Source organism: Arvicola amphibius, chromosome 12, assembly GCF_903992535.2.
Source record: "Arvicola amphibius chromosome 12, mArvAmp1.2, whole genome shotgun sequence".
NCBI classification, from domain to species: Eukaryota; Metazoa; Chordata; class Mammalia; order Rodentia; family Cricetidae; genus Arvicola; species Arvicola amphibius.
The window spans coordinates 76,934,627-76,954,447 of NC_052058.2; the positions used below are offsets into that span (position 1 = coordinate 76,934,627).

The window sequence follows — 19,821 nt, forward strand, 5'->3', positions numbered from 1 at the left end:
CGGGGCTCGCTCCGACCTGGACCTGGAGCTGCCCTCGCCCTTTTTGGCCGCCGCTGCCGCCGCCTCTTGCCGGCGCTGCGCAGGGCTTCTCATTTAGGCGCCGCAGGTCCTGAGCACCGACTTCCAGGCACAGGTGGGTCGCTGGAGGCCTGCTGTGGGATGGGGAACCTGGTTTGGTGTGGTCCGAGCGATCCTGCCTGGCACTCGAAGTCTGGCCGGTGCGCACTCTGTCCCGCCGGCATCCCAGCAGCAGAGGCCAGGCAAAGCCTTCGTCGCCTCCACGCTCCCGACCCCCTGGGCAGCAGGACCGGTTTCCCTTCGGGAAGTATCGGGCCTGGCCCGGTTGCTCCCGAGGGTGGGGTCTTGGGGAACCCAGGACGACTATGCTACTTGCAGAGCTCCTAGCGGAGCCAGGGGCCCTTTTCACTTTCTCCCCCTCCTCCTGCGCCTTTGGTACAGAGGCGTTGTCTCGGTTGCGAGTTTGAGAAGGAGCTTTGTGGGAAGACGGAAAGCGAATTTCTCTTAGAGAAATAATAAACATTTGTTTATTTTTTATCCTAAAAGATTTGCCCTAGAAGTCCAAAGGAATAAGAGGCTCTTATATCGGGCTGCAGTGCCTTACAGAGAAATGAGCGTTTTTCACTTGAGATGGTTCTGATGAATTAAAGCAAAAATGGCTACTTTCAATTAATAATTCTCTTTCATCAGACTCCTATAGAGTGCCGTAGTGTTAAGATGGTTTTAAAGAGTATATTTTGTCAGGATTTCTGCTGTTCCAAGCATGTTCCAAGGAAGACTTTTGACTTCCAGAAGAAAAAGTACTGCTCAGAGTACTACCATGGGGTGACGTCTTGACACCACCCTCAGTACTTTTCTTCTTTATTATTATTATTATTATTATTATTATTACAAATTTTCACCTCCTCCCCTTTCCCTCCCCCTCCCCCCATTCTCCCTCCCTCTCCCACTGCAGTCCAAAGAGCAGTCAGGGTTCCCTGCCCTGTGGGAAGTCCAAGGTCCTCCCCCCTCCATCCAGGTCTAGGAAAATGAAGATCCGAACAGACCAAGTTCCCACAAAGCCAGTGCATGCAGTAGAATCAAAACCAAGTGCCATTGTCCTTGGCTTCTCAGTCAGCCCTCCATGGCAGCCACGTTTAGAGAGTCCGGTTTGATCACATGCTCCATCAGTCCCAGTCCTGCTGGCCTTGGTGAGCTCCCATTAGATCATCCCCACCATCACAGTGGGTGGGCGCACCCCTCATGGCCCTGACTTCCTTGCTCGTGTTCTCTCTCCTTCTGCTCCTCATTTGGCCTTGGGAGCTCAGTTCAGTGATCCAATGTGGGTCTCTGTCTCTATCACCATCCAACGCCAGATGAAGGTTCTATGGTGATATACAAGATATTCATCAGTGTGGCTATAGTATAAGGCCAGTTCAGGCGCCCTCTCAGCTGCTCAAGGAGCAAGCTGGGGATATCTCCTTGGACAGCTGGGAACCCCCCTAGAGTCCAGTCTCTTGCCAACCCTCAAATGGCTCCATTAATTAAGATATGTACTTCCCTGCTCCCATATCCACGCTTCCTCCATCCCAACTGTCCCATTCCCCCAAACTCTCCCAATCCTCCCCTTCTCACTTGTCTCTCCCCATCTCCCCTTGCCCCCATCCCACTGCACCCCCAAGTTCCCAATTTTTGCCCAGCAATCTTGTCTCCTTCCAATATCCAGGAGGATAACTATATGTTTTTCTTTGGGTTCACCTTATTTATCCTCTAGTATCACAAATTATAGGCTTGATGTCCTTTATTTATGGCTAGAAACCGATTATGAGTGAGTACATCCCATGTTCATCTTTTTGGGTCTGGGTTACCTCACTCAGAATAGTGTTTTCTATTTCCATCCATTTGCATGCAAAATTCAAGATGTCATTGTTTTTTACTGCTGAGTAATACTCTAATATGTGTATGTTCCACAGTTTCTTCATCCATTCTTCCACTGAAGGGCATCTAGGTTGTTTCCAGGTTCTGGCTATTACAAATAATGCTGCTATGAACATAACTGAGGAAATGCTTTTGTAGTATTATAGGGCATCTCTTGGGCATATTCCCAGGAGTGGTATTGCTGGATCCTGGGGTAGGTTGATCCCGAATTTCCTGAGAAACCGCCACACTGATTTCCAAAGTGGTTGCACAAGTTTGCATTCCCACCAGCAATGGACGAGTGTTCCCCTTAGTCCACATCCTCTACAGCAAAGGTTATCATTGGTGTTTTTTATTTTAGCCAATCTGACAGGTGTAAGATGGTATCTCAAAGTTGTTTTGATTTGCATTTCCCTGATGGCTAAGGAGGTTGAGCATGACCTTAAGTGTCTTTTGGCCATTTGAACTTCTTCAGTTGAGAATTCTCTGTTCAGATCAGTACCCCATTTTTTAATTGGGTTAATTAGCATTGTAAAGTCTAGTTTCTTGAGTTCTTTATATATTTTGGAGATCAGACCTTTGTTTGTTGTGGGGCTGGTGAAGATCTTCTCCCAATCAGTAGGTTGCCTTTTTGTCTTATTGACAGTGTCCTTTGCTTTACAGAAGCTTCTCAGTTTTAGGAGGTCCCATTTATTCAATGTTGCCCTAATTGTCTGTGCTACTGGGGTTATACGTAGGAAGTGGTCTCCTGTGCCCATATGTTGTAGACTCTTTCCCACTTTCTCTTCTATCAGGTTCAGTGTGTTCAGATTGATATTGAGATTTTTAATCCATTTGGACTTGAGTTTTGTGCATGGTGATAGATATGGATCTATTTTCATTCTTCTATAGGTTGACATCCAGTTCTGCCAGCACCATTTGTTGAAGATGCTTTCTTTCTTCCATTGTGTACTTTTAGCTCCTTTGTCAAAAATCAGGTGTTCATAGGCTTGTGGGTTAATATCCGGGTCTTCAGGCCGTTGAAGAAAGAAGAAACTAAGCTCCTGCTTGTTGATGGGTATCTTGAAACTGTCTTGGGGGTCAGGATGAGTCAATTCATCAGTATTACTAAGATACTCCTAACAGTTGGCACATTCCAGAGGATTTTTTAAATGATCAGTAAGCATTGTATCACCATGTCATATATTGTTGGCAGTTTTAAAGTAATCTGTGTTTCAGTGCTTAGGGTGGAAATGGTATATATATATAGCTTGAAATATACTACCATTCAGTTCTCTATATTTAAATGTTTTATCCTGCTATATATATGAATGTATATATACATAAGTAAAGAAGTACTGTAGGTGACCTAGTCACCAGGATGCCAAGATGCAATTCCACAATACCTGCTCTACAGCCTGAAGGAGTTCTCTTCAGAGACCTCTGCTCAGATGTGGCCCGGACCCTCTGACTTACATTGCAGAAGACAATGTAAGTCTTGTCTGATGACATGCTGGTCGTTGTAGTTCATAGATAGGCATTGTAGCTAGGTAGTACTGTGAGTCGCTTCCCTTTCTTGGAAGCTTGCATGGTGACTTCTGGTGTAGTGATGAGGCGAGCAGGACTGCTTTTCATCCCACCTGGCTCCCGCCCTGCTCCCCGCACAGCTAGCTTTACACCCGAAAAAACAACACACAAATTGTATTCATTTAAACACTGCCTGGCCCATTAGCTCTAGCCTCTTACTGGCTAACTCTCACATCTTAATTAACCCATTTCTATTAATGTATATCGCCACTTGACTGTGGCTTACCGGCATGAGTCTAACCACCTTGGGTAGGAGAAGTATGGCATCTGCCCGACACTCTCTTTCACCCACAATTCTGTTCTGTCTTCCCCGCCTACCTATGTTCTAACCTATCAGGCCAAGCAGTTTTCTTTATTAATTTACCAATGAAAGCAACAGGTAGATAGAAGATCCTCCTACATCATTCTGGTATCATGAAAGCTAGCCCTTAGGGAGGGGGCTTTCAGGACAGATCCAGTTTGGGTCCTCTTGGTCACGTGTCTGAAATACATGATATCTTAAGCAGTAAGGACTTACCTTCCAGCTGTGGGAGGCAACTATAGGTAACAGCAATAGCCTGTCATTTGGGGGGGAATCTCTTAGACAACCCTGACCAACAACTCAAAAGGGACTCTCATACCTAGTGTTGGGGGTTTTGTTAGATGGTCTTTGGGTCTTAGGGGAAGCATTGTCGGCCCAAGTAGATAAATTTTATTTAAACTATTTATGTATACACAGACTTACATGTATTGTATCTAATTTTAGGTAAATAGATAATAATATGACTTCTTATGACTTTTTCAGATATCCATATGTTATTTTACCCTCCTTCCTTCCTCTCCTTCTGTGTTGCCCTCCCTCCCCACGGTCCCAACCACCATCACCCTTTTTCACATTTAGGTTTCAGACTTAGGTCTTTGATCTGTTTGGTGATTTCATTCTTCTGCATGTGAATATTTAGTTTTCTCAGTATTCTTTGCTGAAGATGCTGTCTTTTCTCCAGTATATGTTATTAACATCTTTGTCTAATATTATAAGGCCGTAGTTAAGTGTCATATTTAGGTCTTTTTTTCTTTTTTTTTAAAGTTATTATTTTAAGGGCTGGAGAGATGACTCAGAGGTTAAGAGCACTGCCTGCTTTTCCAAAGGTCCTGAGTTCAATTCCCAGCAACCACATTGTGGCTCACAACCGTCTGTAATGGGGTCTGGTGCCCTCTTCTGGCCTTCAGGCATATACACAGACAGAATATTGTATACATAATAAATAAATAAATAAATATTTTAAAAAGTTATTATTTTAAGTTGGTACCTTTTTTAAAAAAAGTTACCATTTTTATTTTATTACTGTGGTTCTGTAATATATATTCAAGTCTTGAATGGTAAGCCTTTCAAAATTGTTCTTTTTTCTCAGGATTGTTTGGGCTATCCAGGGTCTTAATCAGTTCATCAGCCTTTATGCGCGCGCGCACACACACACACACACATGGAGAGAGAGAGAGAGAGCTTTTTTCTAGGAATTTTCTTTTCCTTTCACAACATCCAATGTCACCAAGCTTGCACACACACACACACACACACACACACACACACACACACACACACACAAAGAAAAAAGATACTCAGAAAGACAGGTTAGAATATGGGCATTAGCAAAGACTCTTTTGGGTTTTGTAATAGTAACTGTATGGGTAATTGTTGTAGCTTTTAAATTTTAAATTATTCCAAAGACATAATTTAGATCTAAATACTAAGTAAGTGAAGCTTAAAATGAAAAATAAGCCAATTTGCTAATTGCTCATAAGTTGTATTTACATTTAAAGTTTGGTGACAAACACCTGTAATCACAGTACATGAGAGGCCAAAGCAAAAGGATTGCATGTACGAGGCCAGCCTGGTCAGAGAGACCACGGGAAAACATAACAGAGAATACTGTTTTATCTTGACATTTTTGCCCAGTTCTTACTACTGTGCCTTTTCTTCTTGATTGTATTTCCTACATATAATACATTAATACATTTATAACTAGGCAATAATAGCGTATGCCTTTAATCCCAGCAATCGGGAGGCAGAGGCAAGCAGATCTCTGAGTTCAAGACAGGTCTGGTGTGTGAGTTCCAGGCCAGCCAGGGCTACGTAGAGAAACCCTGTCTGGAAAAACAAAACCAAACAAACACACACACACACACACACACACAGAGAGAGAGAGAGAGAGAGAGAGAGAGAGAGAGAGAGAGAGAGAGAGAGAGAGAGAGGGGCAGGATTTATCATAAAGAATTATAGTAAATTTTTCATCATTGAGGCCTTTTCAAAAGAAGTGAATTACAGAAAAGAAAATCCATTTTGCATTACTTCCATTAAGCAAATAATTCATAAAATCAATTTTGATGCTATTTAGATTTCTTTTAATATGTATTGCACCTTACTTAGCTGCGACGTCATAGATGTAGAAGAAATATTTTAACATAAAATCCAGTCCTTGCTCTCCTAGGAGCCAGTAATGTATAGATAGATATGCTTGGGATGAATAATAGAATGAAAAGAATGAGAAAGATGTGCTTTGAAATTTGGGCTCAGATCTTTAAATCACCATTTGAACCTTGGGAGAGGAAAACAGAAATAGTAAAATAACAATGTTAAATGTCATGTCAGTGTTACTCTGCTAACACATGTGAATAGGCTGGGATAGACAGGCTGGAGCACCATCACCGTATTTCTGTGAAAGCCAAGAAAAGTCTAGTAATGATAAATGTGTCGTAAAGATCAAATGATAAGGGTTTCTCTTTGAAGTTGCAAGTCGCTGGAAATGTTCTCCCGCCTTATAAGATTTTGGCAAACTAGGGGCATTAAGCAGGATGGAGAGATGGCTCCGCACTTAAGAGCCCTGCCTGCTCTTCCAAAGGTCTTGGGTTCAATTCCCCGCAACCACATGGTGGATCACAATGAACTATAATGAGATCTGAGACCTAGCCAGTCGTCCTCATTAACTTAGACCATGAAACCCAATATGGACAAATTCAACAAAACTGCCATATATGGCTGCCCATGCAAGGTTCAGTGTCAGGGCATAAATTTCATTTCATTCGGAGACTTTAAGTGTCAGGAATTTCAGCCTGTCTTCTATAACTCTAAAGCCCTCTCTAATTCCTGATGTGGTCACTTTCTCTACAACTACATAAGGCATACCCTACACTTGCCCTAACATAAGCAGCTTTGAGGTTTAATTTGAAATCTTGACTCTGATATTTCTAATGTAAATTTTAATCACTGTCCCCTCGGTCTCATTCATAATGTAAGACTCTCCCATCCCCTTATGCATGTATCCCTACACCATTGTTTGCTGTGTGATACCCTAGGTCCTCAGGCTACCTGGCTTCCCCACCTATGGGAAACGCTGCATGTTCCGCCAGATGGGACTTTCTTCATTTTTCATCTTGCTTCGCTCTCTTTCTTAGCACATCTCACTCCCTCAGAAAAGGCAGTGTCTCTATTTTGTCACCCCGGACCAATTTCAAACTCAGTAACCTTTTCTGTCCTGTTCTTTTAGGAGTCTCGCTTGCTCAGTTATCCTCTCTCTGTTGTCGCCCATTCTCCAGGTTGACTCAACGCCACCCTCAGTAGCACACTCCTGAAGACTGCAGGAAAGTTTTCTTCTAGGTCGCAGTTTTTGTCCTGCCTTCCTTTATAGCTCAGAACCATGCTTCTGTAAAGAGAGCAGATCTGAGCCAGGCAGTGGTGGCACATGTCTTTAATCCCAGCACTTGGGAGGCAAAGGCAGGTGGATCTCTGAGTTCCTGTAGATGGAATGGCGGGCTGCGTCCCGTCACCCGGCTAGCTTTATACCTGAAATAATTACACGGAAGCTGTATTCATTTAAACACTGCCTGACCCATTAGTTTCAGCCTCTTATTATCTAATTCTCACATCTTGCTTTAACCCATATTTAGTAATCTGTGTAGCACCACGAGGTGGTGTCTTACCAGGAGAGACCTTAACCTGCCTCTGTCTTGGAGAAAAGCATGGCTACTGCTTATGGTGACTGCCTTAACTGTCTGCCTCACTGCCTTCTACCCAGCATTCTGTTCTGTCTACTCCGCCTACCTAATTTTCTGTCCTATTAAAGGCCCGAGGCAGTTTCTTTATTAACCAATGAAATTAACACATAGAACTCTCCATCAAGTTCGAGCCTGGTCTACAAAGTGAGTTCCAGGACAGGCTCCAAACAAAGCTACATAGAGAAACCCTGTGGGGGGAAGGAAGGAAGGAAAAGAGCATTGTCTCCTGTTCTCACTGGCTCAGCCTCCTTCTGTCACTTTGCTGCACTTGGATTGGCTAGTCATCTCTCTTTTCCAAGCCACTGCAATAGCCATTCCCATCATTATCTTATTTAGATGATGATCTCCAAGCACTGGACATTGCCAGACATTATTTCCCTGGAATCCTCTTCCCTGTAGTCTCTTGTGAAGGCAGATGTTAGAATGGAGACCAGAAATGCACAGTTATTTAGGGAGCTGATTTTTTTTCTTTAGGGAGCTGATGTCTATAGTTGCTCCCGTTTTGTCCTTATCTGGACCTTAGCTCTCACACTGACCTACTTCATTAATAAGTGGTGTAATTCATGTGTAACACTGTATTATATATTGTATAATTAGTTAGACATAATATATTGTATCTTAAAATTAGTTATTTGTGATCGTTATACTACTTGCTACTGTTGTTGAAAAATTGGGATTTCTCTAGGTTATAAAAATATGAGTAGATAATAAAAGTTTTAAATCATAAGCAAGGTCTTACTCTAAGTCAGTATTGGATGGTCACATGTGATTTTGAGTGTTTTTTTTTTCTATTTCTGCCTTTTCTAATTTTTCATGACATTTTTGGTGATGTTTTACTGAGAAAAACTTTCTGAGTTCAAAAGATGTTTTGAAATTTTAAAAAGCTCAAAACATTTCAATAAGCAGAGATTTACTATTGTTTGCCTTTATAAAATGTACTAAATCCATTTAACTGTAATTGCACTTTGTCTTTTTGATAGATTTCCCAAAGGACAAGGAAGATGGAAGAATCTGCAAACCAGTTGCAGCCACTGAGTGATAGTCAAGTGGCCAACTCGGAGGGCGGATACATATGGCAGGTCACAGACATGAACCGGCTGCACCGCTTCTTATGTTTTGGTTCTGAAGGTGGTACTTACTATATCAAAGAACAGAAGCTGGGTCTCGAAAATGCCGAAGCCTTAGTAAGATTGATTGAAGATGGCAGAGGAGGTGAAGTGATACAGGAAATCAGGTCATTTAGTCAGGAAGGCAGGAGTGCGAAACAGGAGCCCTTGCTGTTTGCGCTTGCCATTTGTTCCCAGTGTTCAGACACAAAGACCAAACAGGCAGCCTTTAAAGCTGTTCCCGAAGTTTGTCGCATTCCAACCCATCTCTTCACTTTCATCCAGTTTAAGAAAGATCTGAAGGAAAGCATGAAGTGTGGAATGTGGGGGCGTGCCCTCCGGAAGGCCGTTGCAGACTGGTACAATGAGAAAGGTGGCATGGCCATCGCTCTGGCAGTTACAAAGTATAAGCAAAGGAATGGCTGGTCTCACAAAGATCTCTTAAGACTGTCACATCTTAAACCTTCCAGCGAAGGTAAGCATAAGATTCCCTAATGGGTAGCAGACATAGGTGGTTAATAAGTAGCAAAATTTCATTCATTTTCTAGAATTAGCTTTCATTCACAAAACATAATGTTGCTTAATTAATGCAGACATATTTAAAATCAGTTTGAAACAAAAGACCTGCCAAATCAAAGTTTGAACATGCTGATTTTATACTTTTAAGTTTTTAATATTTAGGTTTAAGGAATTTTTATTTTTATTGGAAAAACAACATAGAAGATGCTTCTAGGTGAATCATTTAAGACAGCTTTGTCATAAATCTGTAAGATAGCAAGTTACAATACTGTAGAAATTCCTGCATGTTAATACTAACTTTTGATCAAATTTCTAAATTAGAGTTCAAAAATAGCACATAGGCTTTTTCAGCTTTACTTAGAGATATGTTTTATTTAGCCTATAAAATATTTTAAGAAAAACTAAGTTTTGTCAGTATATTAAAAAATCAGAAGATGTGATATATAAATCTGTATTCTGACCAGCCTCCAGATGAGCTGACCATGGTGCTAGGGTTGAGCCTGAGGCCTCGCACATGGTAGGCAAGTACTCCATGAAGCACCGAACTGTATTCTCAACCCTCTTATTATTCTTTATTGCTCATTTATTCATCTTGACCTTCCAAGATTAGACGTAAGCTATACACATATGAGGTGTACAGCTCTATCACTGAGCTATATCTCCCACACTCCAGGCTTTTTATTTTGAAGCAAGGTCTCACTAAATTGTCCAGGCTAGCCTTGAACTTACGATCCCCCTGCCTCGACCTCTGAGAAGCTAGAATTAGAGGCCTGTGTTAAGAGGCCTGGTCAAAACTTCTGGAAAGGTTTTATTGCTGTTGTTGTTGTTGTTGTTGTTTGGTTAGTTGGTTGGTTGGTTGTTGGTTTTTGGTTTGTTTGGGGATGGGTGGGGTTGTTTGTTTTGGAACCACTAAACCAGTGCGTGTCAGTTGATGCTCTCTGGCCATGTCTTTTACCATGGCTCTCTGGCCATGGTTTTCAGATCACCATGACCTGTTTCTGTGTTTCACCTGAATTTATTAATCTCTACCCTTTACAGATTTGGAGATTAAGAGGTAGAAAGATCGATCACAGTTTATCAGAAATGTGCATTAAGGAATGAAAAATAATATACTCCCTGTTGGAGTAGTTTAGACCAAGAATGAGCCCAAATTTGAATTCTCCACTTCTTTGTGGTCTGTGGCCTATCTGTTGTCTGTAGTTTGTCTCTAATCTGGTACTGTTGCCTGTCCTGACAAAGGGATTTGCTCTGTATTTGTAGAACAGCACAGAAAACTGGTCTGGAAAAGGCATGAGGAATACTTTGCTGTAAAAATCTTTAACACAGTTTACAAGGGAAAAAGTTCCTTTACTGAACCAAAATAGCTCTTTTTTTTTTTAATATTTATTTATTTATTTATTTATTTATTTATTTATTATGTATACAATATTCTCTCTGCATGTATGCCTGAAGGCCAGAAGAGGGCACCAGACCTCATTACAGATGGTTGTGAGCCACCATGTGGTTGCTGGGAATTGAACTTAGGACCTTTGGAAGAGCAGGCAATGCTCTTAAACGCTGAGCCATCTCTCCAGCCCCCAAAATAGCTCTTAAAACCAGCACGGATGTTACTTATCAACCTATATCCATATGTTGCTTCCAACATTTCATAGATACTTGTTATTTTAAGTTGCTTTTAACCTATATAATTACCACCACACACACACACATAAATACATTAATCTGGGTCAGAGGCATGGAAGAGTACATACTTTAAGATTTGCTTAGGATGTAAAAGCTGGCTGATTACATGGGAAATCCAAGGCATAATAAGTCTGGTTACGTTGTTTTCTGAAGGCAGGTTGAACTTAAACCAGTACACAGTAGACTAGAAGGTTAAGTAAATAGTTTTAAATGATCTCAAGGTGTATGAAACCAGTTTCATGGTCTGACCAAAGTTTAGTCTTTTCAAACACAAAAGGTGTTTTCAGCAAAAGATATTACGAGAAGCAAACTGTAGGCATAGATTTTTCTCACTCCAAACCTCTTTTTACTGATAAAAAAATGTAAAAGGAATGTACAAGTTCTTTTCCTTCTTTTAAATATTGGGCTTGAAGCATAGACAAAAAAGTATGGTAATCATTGGAATAGATCTGTACTCTAAGTGAGGTCATGGACATGAAATAGAGACTATCTACAAAGTTTAAAATTTCAGTATCTCAAAAGTGCCTCTTAGTACAATTTGTTTAAGCTATAGACAGATTCCTCCACCACCACATGTGTAGACGGTAAAGGTGTATTTTAAAAAAACTCACTTCGTTTGCTTAAATGTGTTTGTTATGCGGCAGAACATAACATCCCACTTTAAGGGAGTCAGCTCCTGTCTCCTAGTTAAGCTGATTACGTTCATTCTGTTTTCACTAATCCTCCTTCCCTTTCCAATTCCTTATCTTGTTAAAGGACTTGCTGTTGTGACCAAATATATCACAAAGGGCTGGAAAGAAGTTCACGAACTGTATAAAGAAAAGGCACTTTCTGGGGAGACTGAAAAACTGTTAAAGTATCTAGAGGCTGTGGAGAAAGTGAAGCGTACGAATGACGAGCTGGAGGTCATTCATCTAATCGAAGAGCACCAGTTAGTTAGGGAGCATCTGCTCACAAACCACTTGAAGTCTAAAGAGGTGAGTTAGTTCCTTTGAAAAGAGAAACCTCAGGTTCCAGACCTAGGGTTCAATCCCCAACACTCCAAAACAAGAGAAGGGGATAGGAAGAGGACTTAGTGTTTAGAGCACTTGATGAACACGTTGGAGGACCAAGCAGTGTTCATATGCCAGTAGGAACACAGATGGAATCCCAGAGCAAGGTAACTAGCAAGACCAACCAGACCGCACATCAAGGAGATCTGGGTTTGACTGAGAGACCCTGCCTCAAAAGGAAAAGTTAGAAGCTTTTCCTAGCAAGGAAGATTCCCAGCATCAACATCAGGACACACACACACACTCACACTCACACACACTCATTCATTCTCTCTCTCTCTCTCTCTCTCTCTCTCTCTCTCTCTCTCTCTCTCTCTCTCTCTCTCTCTCTCTCTCTCGATTCCCAACATCAATATCAGCCTTTTCACTCACACAGACACACATTCATTCATTCATTCATATTTTCTCTCTCTTTCTCTGTCTCTCCTCTCTCTCTCTCTCTGTCTCTCTCTCTGTCTCTCTCTCTCTCTCTCACACACACACACACACACACACTCATATAGAGAGAGAACCCAAATATATCTTTACAGTGATACCTATTAAAAATATTCAGTGTAGCTGGGCCACATTTAATCGTAGCACTTGGAGGCAGAGGTAGGTAGATCTCTGAGTTTGAGGCCCGCTAGTCTATGAGACAAATTCCAGGACAGCCAGAGCTGATACACCGAAAAATCCTGGATCAAACAAACCAAAAAAAGAAAAAAAAATTGAATGTTAGGATGATACTGACATTATTATACTACCAAAAAAAAAAAAGACTACCTTGAAAATTTAAAAAGCCCTGTATTTTCTCCACAAAACCTTCAAGTTCTTACTTGATAATCCTTTGATCACTTTATTTGCATTCTTTAAACCCCAAGTAAAAACTTGACAGAATATCTTGTTAATATGGTTGATTTAGCTGTTATACTGACCCATTTCCCATTAATTTCTTACATTTCTAGCTATGCTATTCACCCTCTGTTGTTCCCTTTTTCCCCCTGTAGGTATGGAAGGCTTTGTTACAAGAAATGCCCCTTACTGCACTCCTGAGGAATCTGGGAAAGATGACGGCTAATTCCGTGCTTGAACCAGGAAATTCTGAAGTATCTTTAGTATGTGAGAAACTGTGCAATGAAAAACTGCTCAGAAAGGTATGTGTGGCCCATGACGTGGTTAGCTAAAGAAGTTGGCTCTCAAGTGAACTAAGACTTCTCTCATGACAAGTTGCATTTAATTCTTAAATCTAAGTTTAATATTTGTTCTTTTTTTAGTAAGTGTCTTTATTACCTATAGTAATAGAGAACTCTGAAGACTCATAATTGTTATTTTAACTTGAAGTTGGCAACTACCTTCTGTCTGTTTTGTTTCTAGGCTTGTATACATCCATTTCATGTTTTAATTGCACTAGAAACCTACAGAACAGGCCATGGGCTCAGAGGAAAACTGAAGTGGACTCCAGATAAAGAAATTTTGCAAGCATTGGATGCCGCTTTTTATAAAACATTTAAGGTAATAGCTTATTTTGTTTATTTAAAAAATACTCATGGATTAATATATTTTGTAAAAACACATTTTAATAATAATATTAGTATTATTATTAATTATTAATTATCTAGTTTAAAGTGTATATGCATGGGTTTTTCTTAATTGGTATGAAGCTGACTGCAAAACTGATGTTGTAAGTTTATGAGTAATTCTTGTTACTCTGAATAACAGCTACTTATCCCAAGATCATTTTAATACATTTTAAGGTCATATTGATAATTTACTGAATTTGAGAATTTGTATTTCTGTGGGTTCCTTCAACTTAGTATTCTTTTTAAATTCCATTGCTAATCAGGAGCTGAGTCTCATCAGTCTTGATAATCAGGTTTTCAAAATGGGAATGAGAACTATAAGTTAAAAGTTTTTTGTTTCAAAATTTTCTGGATTGTGGAGGCCCAAAAATGTGAGCCTATTTCTACCTTGTCAGAGAGTTTGGACATTGCTCAGAATGGTTGGTAAGTGTCGCTACACATTCTGACTCAGGACGTGATTACTTGGTTCTTTTGACATTAATAATATGGCTCATACAAGTAGACCCATTCCATCCTGACAGATGGCCAGGATGTGCAAGCATACTTTTGCTCTTTCTTTTCTAATATGAGGTTACCTGGGGAATGGCCTGGTCTATGGAGCAAGTTCCAGGACAGCCAAAACTGCATAGAGAGACCCAGTCGAGAGAAAGAGAGAGAGAGAGAGAGAGAGAGAGAGAGAGAGAGAGACAGAGACAGAGACAGAGACAGAGAGACAGAGACAGAGAGACAGAGACCCAGAAGACCAAAAAGAGGTATTTGACCTTGTATTTGTATCTAGTGTCCATCCCAGCATTATTCAAGGAACCAAAAGGTGCCCAGGTGTTTCACTTTCTGAAGCACACTACACACTGTAGAGCCAGAAAAAGCCTGGAAGGCGCAAGGCTGCTCAAGGTGAATGCGTAAGCTTAAGGTTGCTGCTTAATCGGATGACGTTTCTATTGTGATGGTAAGAGCATCTAGAAATAGAGGCAGTGCTTGTAAGCTGTAAATGTAGACCTAATGCCACGGAATTATGCCCTTAAAAGTGGCTAAACATTATTGTTTATAATGTTATTTATCTTTTTCCACAGTAAAAAAAAATAAAATAAATCTTAGATGTTTCCATGTTACTTCATTGAGAAAAGTCTTTCAAACTAGGACCATAGCTTCTTCAAGTAAAATTAAATGGTTTACATTGTTTTCTTCATTTTACCAGTTAATAAGAGGTAGAGTTTTAAAAATAATAGGCATTTAACTTAGATATCAAAAAACCAGGCCTTTCCTCTGGGACCCTTTTGAATGGAAGATGAAGAAATACGATTTTTTTTTCCTGCTTACTCTGCCTTTGTTGTGACTACTTTGTTTGCCTTTTAGACAGTTGAGCCGACTGGGAAGCGTTTCCTGCTGGCTGTTGATGTCAGTGCTTCTATGAACCAGAGAGTTTTGGGGAGTATACTCACTGCTAGTACTGTTGCTGCAGCAATGTGCATGGTAAGACCCCCAAAACGATTTAGCATTCCCACCCCAAAAATGTGTTTAAAGGTGAACATTATCAAGAATTAGTTTTTCAGAGCTGGAGAGATGGCTTAGCAGTTAAGAGCACTGGCTACACTTCCAAAGGATCCAAGTTCAATTCCCAGCATCCACATAGCAACTCACAGTTGTCTGTAACTACAGTACCAAGGAATCAGACACCCTCAGAACAGATATACATTCAGACAAAACACAAGTGCACATAAAATAAAACAAAAACAGAACAAAAAAGAGTTGTTTTTCACTTACTTTATCAGTCCATTTATGTAATGTTTACCATTTTATATCTAAAGACAACGTTTCAGTTATGCTCAAAATGCATGTGTAAGGAACAATCAGAATTGAGCTGCCAAATTTTATAGCAAGATTAAATGTTACTAGTATTTGTAAAAGTAGATAATAAGCCGGGCGGTGGTGGCGCACGCCTTTAATCCCAGCACTCGGGAGGCAGAGGCAGGCGGATCTCTGTGAGTTCGAGGCCAGCCTGGTCTACAAGAGCTAGTTCCAGGACAGGCTCTAAAAGAGCTGCAGAGAAACCCTGTCTCGAAAAACCAAAAAAAAAAAAAAAAAAAAAAAAGAAAAGAAAAGAAAAAAAAGTAGATGATAATTAGAAAAAATATGTTTAGCGGGGCAGAGGTGCTACACACCTTTAATCCCAGAGATTTTGGCAGAGGCAGGCGGATCTCTGTGAGTTTGAGGCCAACCTGGTCCAGGGAGTGAGTTCCCAGACTACCAAGGCTACACAAAGAAAGGGTGGGGACAATGAGGAAGGAAGGGAGGGAGGAAAACATGTTAAAAGTGCAAACTATTGACGGGTACTAGGCAGTTCAGTTCTCAATCATGCTTCCATCACTACGTGGCAAGAAAGCCCCCTTCACTTCTGTGCCTTTATTCCTAATTTAGTAAAATGAGAAGCTTATGTTTGTTTATTCGCCTTAGAGGGTGCTGTAAATACCAGTTTCTCAGAGAGTTTTTGAGTCATACTTTTTATTTGTTTTCATTTATGGAGTGCATTGGCCCCTGGGGAGACAGACCCTCAGAGTATAACTCATAAGAGTCATTCTGTCCTTCCACCACGTGGATTCCAGTGACTGAATTCTGATTGTCGACAGCTAACACCTCTGCCCACTGAGCCATCTCACCAGACATCAACAGTGCCGTGACTCTGTATTCTGAAACACAAATATTCAAGTTCAGGAATAATAAGCCCCATAGTGTTTCTTTCAGAGATGAAGTTTTATAAGCCTTTAAGAGACTGTAATTATGTCAGTATGCTGAAAAGTGTTACATTGCATTTTACAGCTGGTCACACAAACAGAAAAAGAGTCTTCAGTAGTTGCTTTTGCCTGTGATATGGTACCGTTTCCTGTGACTTCAGACATGACCTTGCAGCAGGTTTTAACAGCTATGACTAAAGTAAGATACTGTTTTATTTATATGACCTATATTTTTTTTAATTTGGGGTATGCATAATATCTGTAGGAAGGAATTGTTCTAACTTCCCATAGCAAGCACAACCAAAAATATCTATGTGCAGGCGTGGCGAAGCCTTGATACTGGTTTTACATAATATGGTGCTCTAAAAATTAGAGCTTCTGTGTATTCATTTGAGACGTATGCTAGATAGACTTTGAGGTAATTTTATTTTATTGTCTTTCTTTCCCTGAGATAGGTCCCAGCAGGTAGCACCGATTGCTCTCTTCCAATGATTTGGGCCCAGAAGACAAACACAGCTGCTGATGTCTTCATTGTCTTCACTGATAATGAGACCTACTCAGGACAGGTGTCTCCTGCTGCTGCCCTGAGGGAGTACCGAAAGGTAAAGCACAAACCTGTGCAGACAAACCATACTTCCTTCCTTTTGAGTACGTTCTCTTCATTTGTGTAGGAAAGCCAGTGGCAGATGGGCTCAGCAGTACTTGAAGTAAAAAGGTAGGGACTACACATACATCACCCATTTCCAGTGCTAAATAGTAATAAGAATGCCCTTTGCCAGCAGCTTTGATAATGACCAAATAAGTATCTGACTGCAGCTAATATTGTTAATGATACATTGCATTCCTTGAAAAATTAAATTATCATTTGTGAGTTTAAAGAACTACATAAAGTTACAGTACGCTTTTCAGTCTGTCTTCTAAATTTCATGGATATATCTTAATTGACATTCTCCTTGACAAAAATGTTCTGTTACTATTGTGTCCTTTTTGGTGGACGTTGGTCACTAGGCTATTAAGCATGAACATGTGGCTCACATGGCTAGAAGGATAAGCAGAACCTGCTGTGAAAAATACTGGTTCTCACAACATAATTTTCCCACAAGCTAAGCATCATTCGGTGTTCATGTTAGAAATGTAAATCGCCGACCCCATCAGACATCTGCTGAGTCAAACCCCATCAGTAGACTTCAGGTTTCCCATGAGTGCTTTGCTTTTGAGTGCCATAACGTAGGAAATAGTATTTGCACTTAAAAGCGCTTTGGATATGTTGTTGGTTGTTTTACTCTTTGAGGGGGTCCGCCACTCAGCTCCTTCATAATGACACAGAGGCTTAGTGTTTCCTATTATGAATGCCTGGCCTTAGCCTGGCTTATTTCTAGCTAGCTTTTCTGAAATTAATTTGTCTATCTTTTGCCTCTTGGCTTTTACCTTACTATATATTATTTACCTTTCTTTACTTCTTATTCTGTGGTTTGCTGTGTAGCTGGGTGACTGGCTCCTGGAGTCCTCCTCCCCTCCTTTTGCTCCCTGATCTTCTTTCCTGATTTCTCCTCCAGTTTATTCTCTCTGCCTTCCAGCCCCTCCTGTTTCTCTCTCCTGCCTAGCTACCAGCCATTCAGCTCTTTATTAGAATCAGGTGTCTTAGGCAGACAACGTTACACAGCTTCACAGAGTTAAACAAATGCAACATAAAAGAATGCAACACATCTTTGCATCATTAAACAAATATTCCACAGCATAAACAATTGTAACACATCTTCAATAAATATTTTACAAAATAAATATTAGTCCTAAGTCTCTTCTGCTAACTGTGGATTCTGCACAAATTAGTTAACTGATAAAATGTCATAGTAGATAATGGTCCATACATCTTAGAGTTGGTAACAGTTTTACCTTGTGTCCAAAATAAATTTATCATCAGAACTGGGTATGGTGACTTAGCATGTAATCCTAGTACTCAAGAAATGAAGGCAAGGGACTAGAGAGGTGACTCAGTAACTAAGAGCACACACTGCACTTGCAGAGAATTTGAATTCATTTCTCAACACCTATGTTGGGAGGTTCATAACTGCCAATAACTCCAGGTCCAAGAGATCTGATGAGTCTACAACCACCTGCATCACACATAAACACATTAAAAATAAAGTCTTTAAACAAAAGAGTCTGAGGCCAGTCTAAGCTATATAAGGAGTTCGAGACTAGCCTGTGCTACATATATAGTGAGATCTTGTCACAATATATAAATAAGTAAGAGCTGGATATGTATCTCCATTGGTAGAGTAGTTGTCTACCATACAGGAAAACTCAATCCCTAGCACTGCATAAAACTCGGGATGGTGATACATGCCTATAGTCATTGCATTTGAAAGATAGAGGGAGAAGGGTCATCCTCAGCTATATAGTTTGTGGTCAGCCTGGGATATGTGAAATCCTCTCTCAAGGAAAGTTTATGAAAACAAAGTCTTTAAGTATATTTTTTCAGGACTGGAGAGATGGCTCAGAGGTTAAGAGCATTGCCTGCTCTTCCAAAGGTCCTGAGTTTAATTCCCAGCAACCACATGGTGACTCACAACCATCTGTAATGAGGTCTGGTACCCTCTTCTGGCCTGCAGGCATACATACAGACAGAATATTGTGTACATAATAAATAAATAAATAATATATTTTTTCATAGGTTTGTTATAGTACCTGACAAAATGAACCTTGATTGTTTCTTCCTTAATAATTAGTTATTGTGATCTTAACTACATATCAAGACACTGGGATTATAGCTCAGTAGTAGAAAGCTTATCTATTATACTCAAGGTCCTGGTTTGATCCATAGCACAAAAGATAGGTAAGAAGAAGGGAGAGAAACAGGTGGGAGACGGAGAAGATCAGAGAGAGAATGGGGCAGAACTGTAGTTCTGGAGGGTAAGATTTATTGTATATATCAAAATTGTAAGCTGGACTTGGTGGTACACACTGCAATCTCAGAATTAGGTAGGGTGGACTATGGTTGTGAGTTCTAGACCAGCCTGACAAAAGAAGGTCTTAATTTTTTGTTTTTCTTGCATATAATTATATATGTATTTGCTTTTCCCTATATTTTTCATACAGAAAATGGATATTCCTGCTAAATTGATTGTTTGTGGGATGACATCAAATGATTTTACCATCGCAGACCCAGACGATAGAGGCATGTTGGATATGTGCGGCTTTGATACTTCGACTCTGGATGTAATTCGAAATTTTACATTGGATGTAATTTAACCATAATTACCTGAGGGGTTCACTGCTGTAGTGGGCTTCACGGAAAAGTTACAGCTACTTCCCAGCTAAATGCAGTAGTGAGAAGTGTCATCAGAGTGTACGTGATGGAAATGGACTTTGCCAAGAGCAGGAAAAGAGGGAAGGAAGGAAGGAAAATCATGTTGAGCCCAAAGGTGCATGTACTCAGTAGCTCTTGAAAAGTCTCCAGGATACTGTAGCTTTCTCTTAGAGAACTTCTTTTTAATAGACACTGTAAAATCGTCATGTTTTACTCCAGTGAATCACTCATTTGTACTTTCAGCAGCTAAGATGCAAAAGTATAAGTAGCCTCACATGTCACTTGTTTAAGAAGTGCTTGTTTTCTTAAATGTTTTCATTAGAAATGGACAGTTTTGATACTGTCCAAATA

General features: G+C 40.3%; 1 protein-coding gene across 2 annotated transcripts; it reads left to right on the forward strand.

The window, feature by feature from the left end:
- The first annotated feature begins 6 nt into the window (after positions 1 to 6).
- Positions 7 to 19,420, forward strand: Ro60 (Ro60, Y RNA binding protein). 2 transcript variants are annotated; one of them, XM_038348867.1, is made up of 9 exons: positions 7 to 133; positions 8,493 to 9,093; positions 11,577 to 11,797; positions 12,859 to 13,005; positions 13,226 to 13,363; positions 14,785 to 14,901; positions 16,246 to 16,359; positions 16,616 to 16,762; positions 19,260 to 19,420. In XM_038348867.1, exons 2-9 carry the CDS (start codon positions 8,514 to 8,516, stop codon positions 19,410 to 19,412), a joined length of 1,617 nt encoding a protein of 538 aa, XP_038204795.1. In that variant the 5' UTR covers positions 7 to 133; positions 8,493 to 8,513; the 3' UTR covers positions 19,413 to 19,420. The 2 variants fall into 2 exon arrangements, with proteins under 2 accessions (XP_038204795.1, XP_038204796.1); XM_038348868.1 differs by lacking the exon at positions 7 to 133 and having other exon boundaries at positions 8,532 to 8,640; positions 8,904 to 9,093.
- The last annotated feature ends 401 nt before the right edge of the window (positions 19,421 to 19,821 follow it).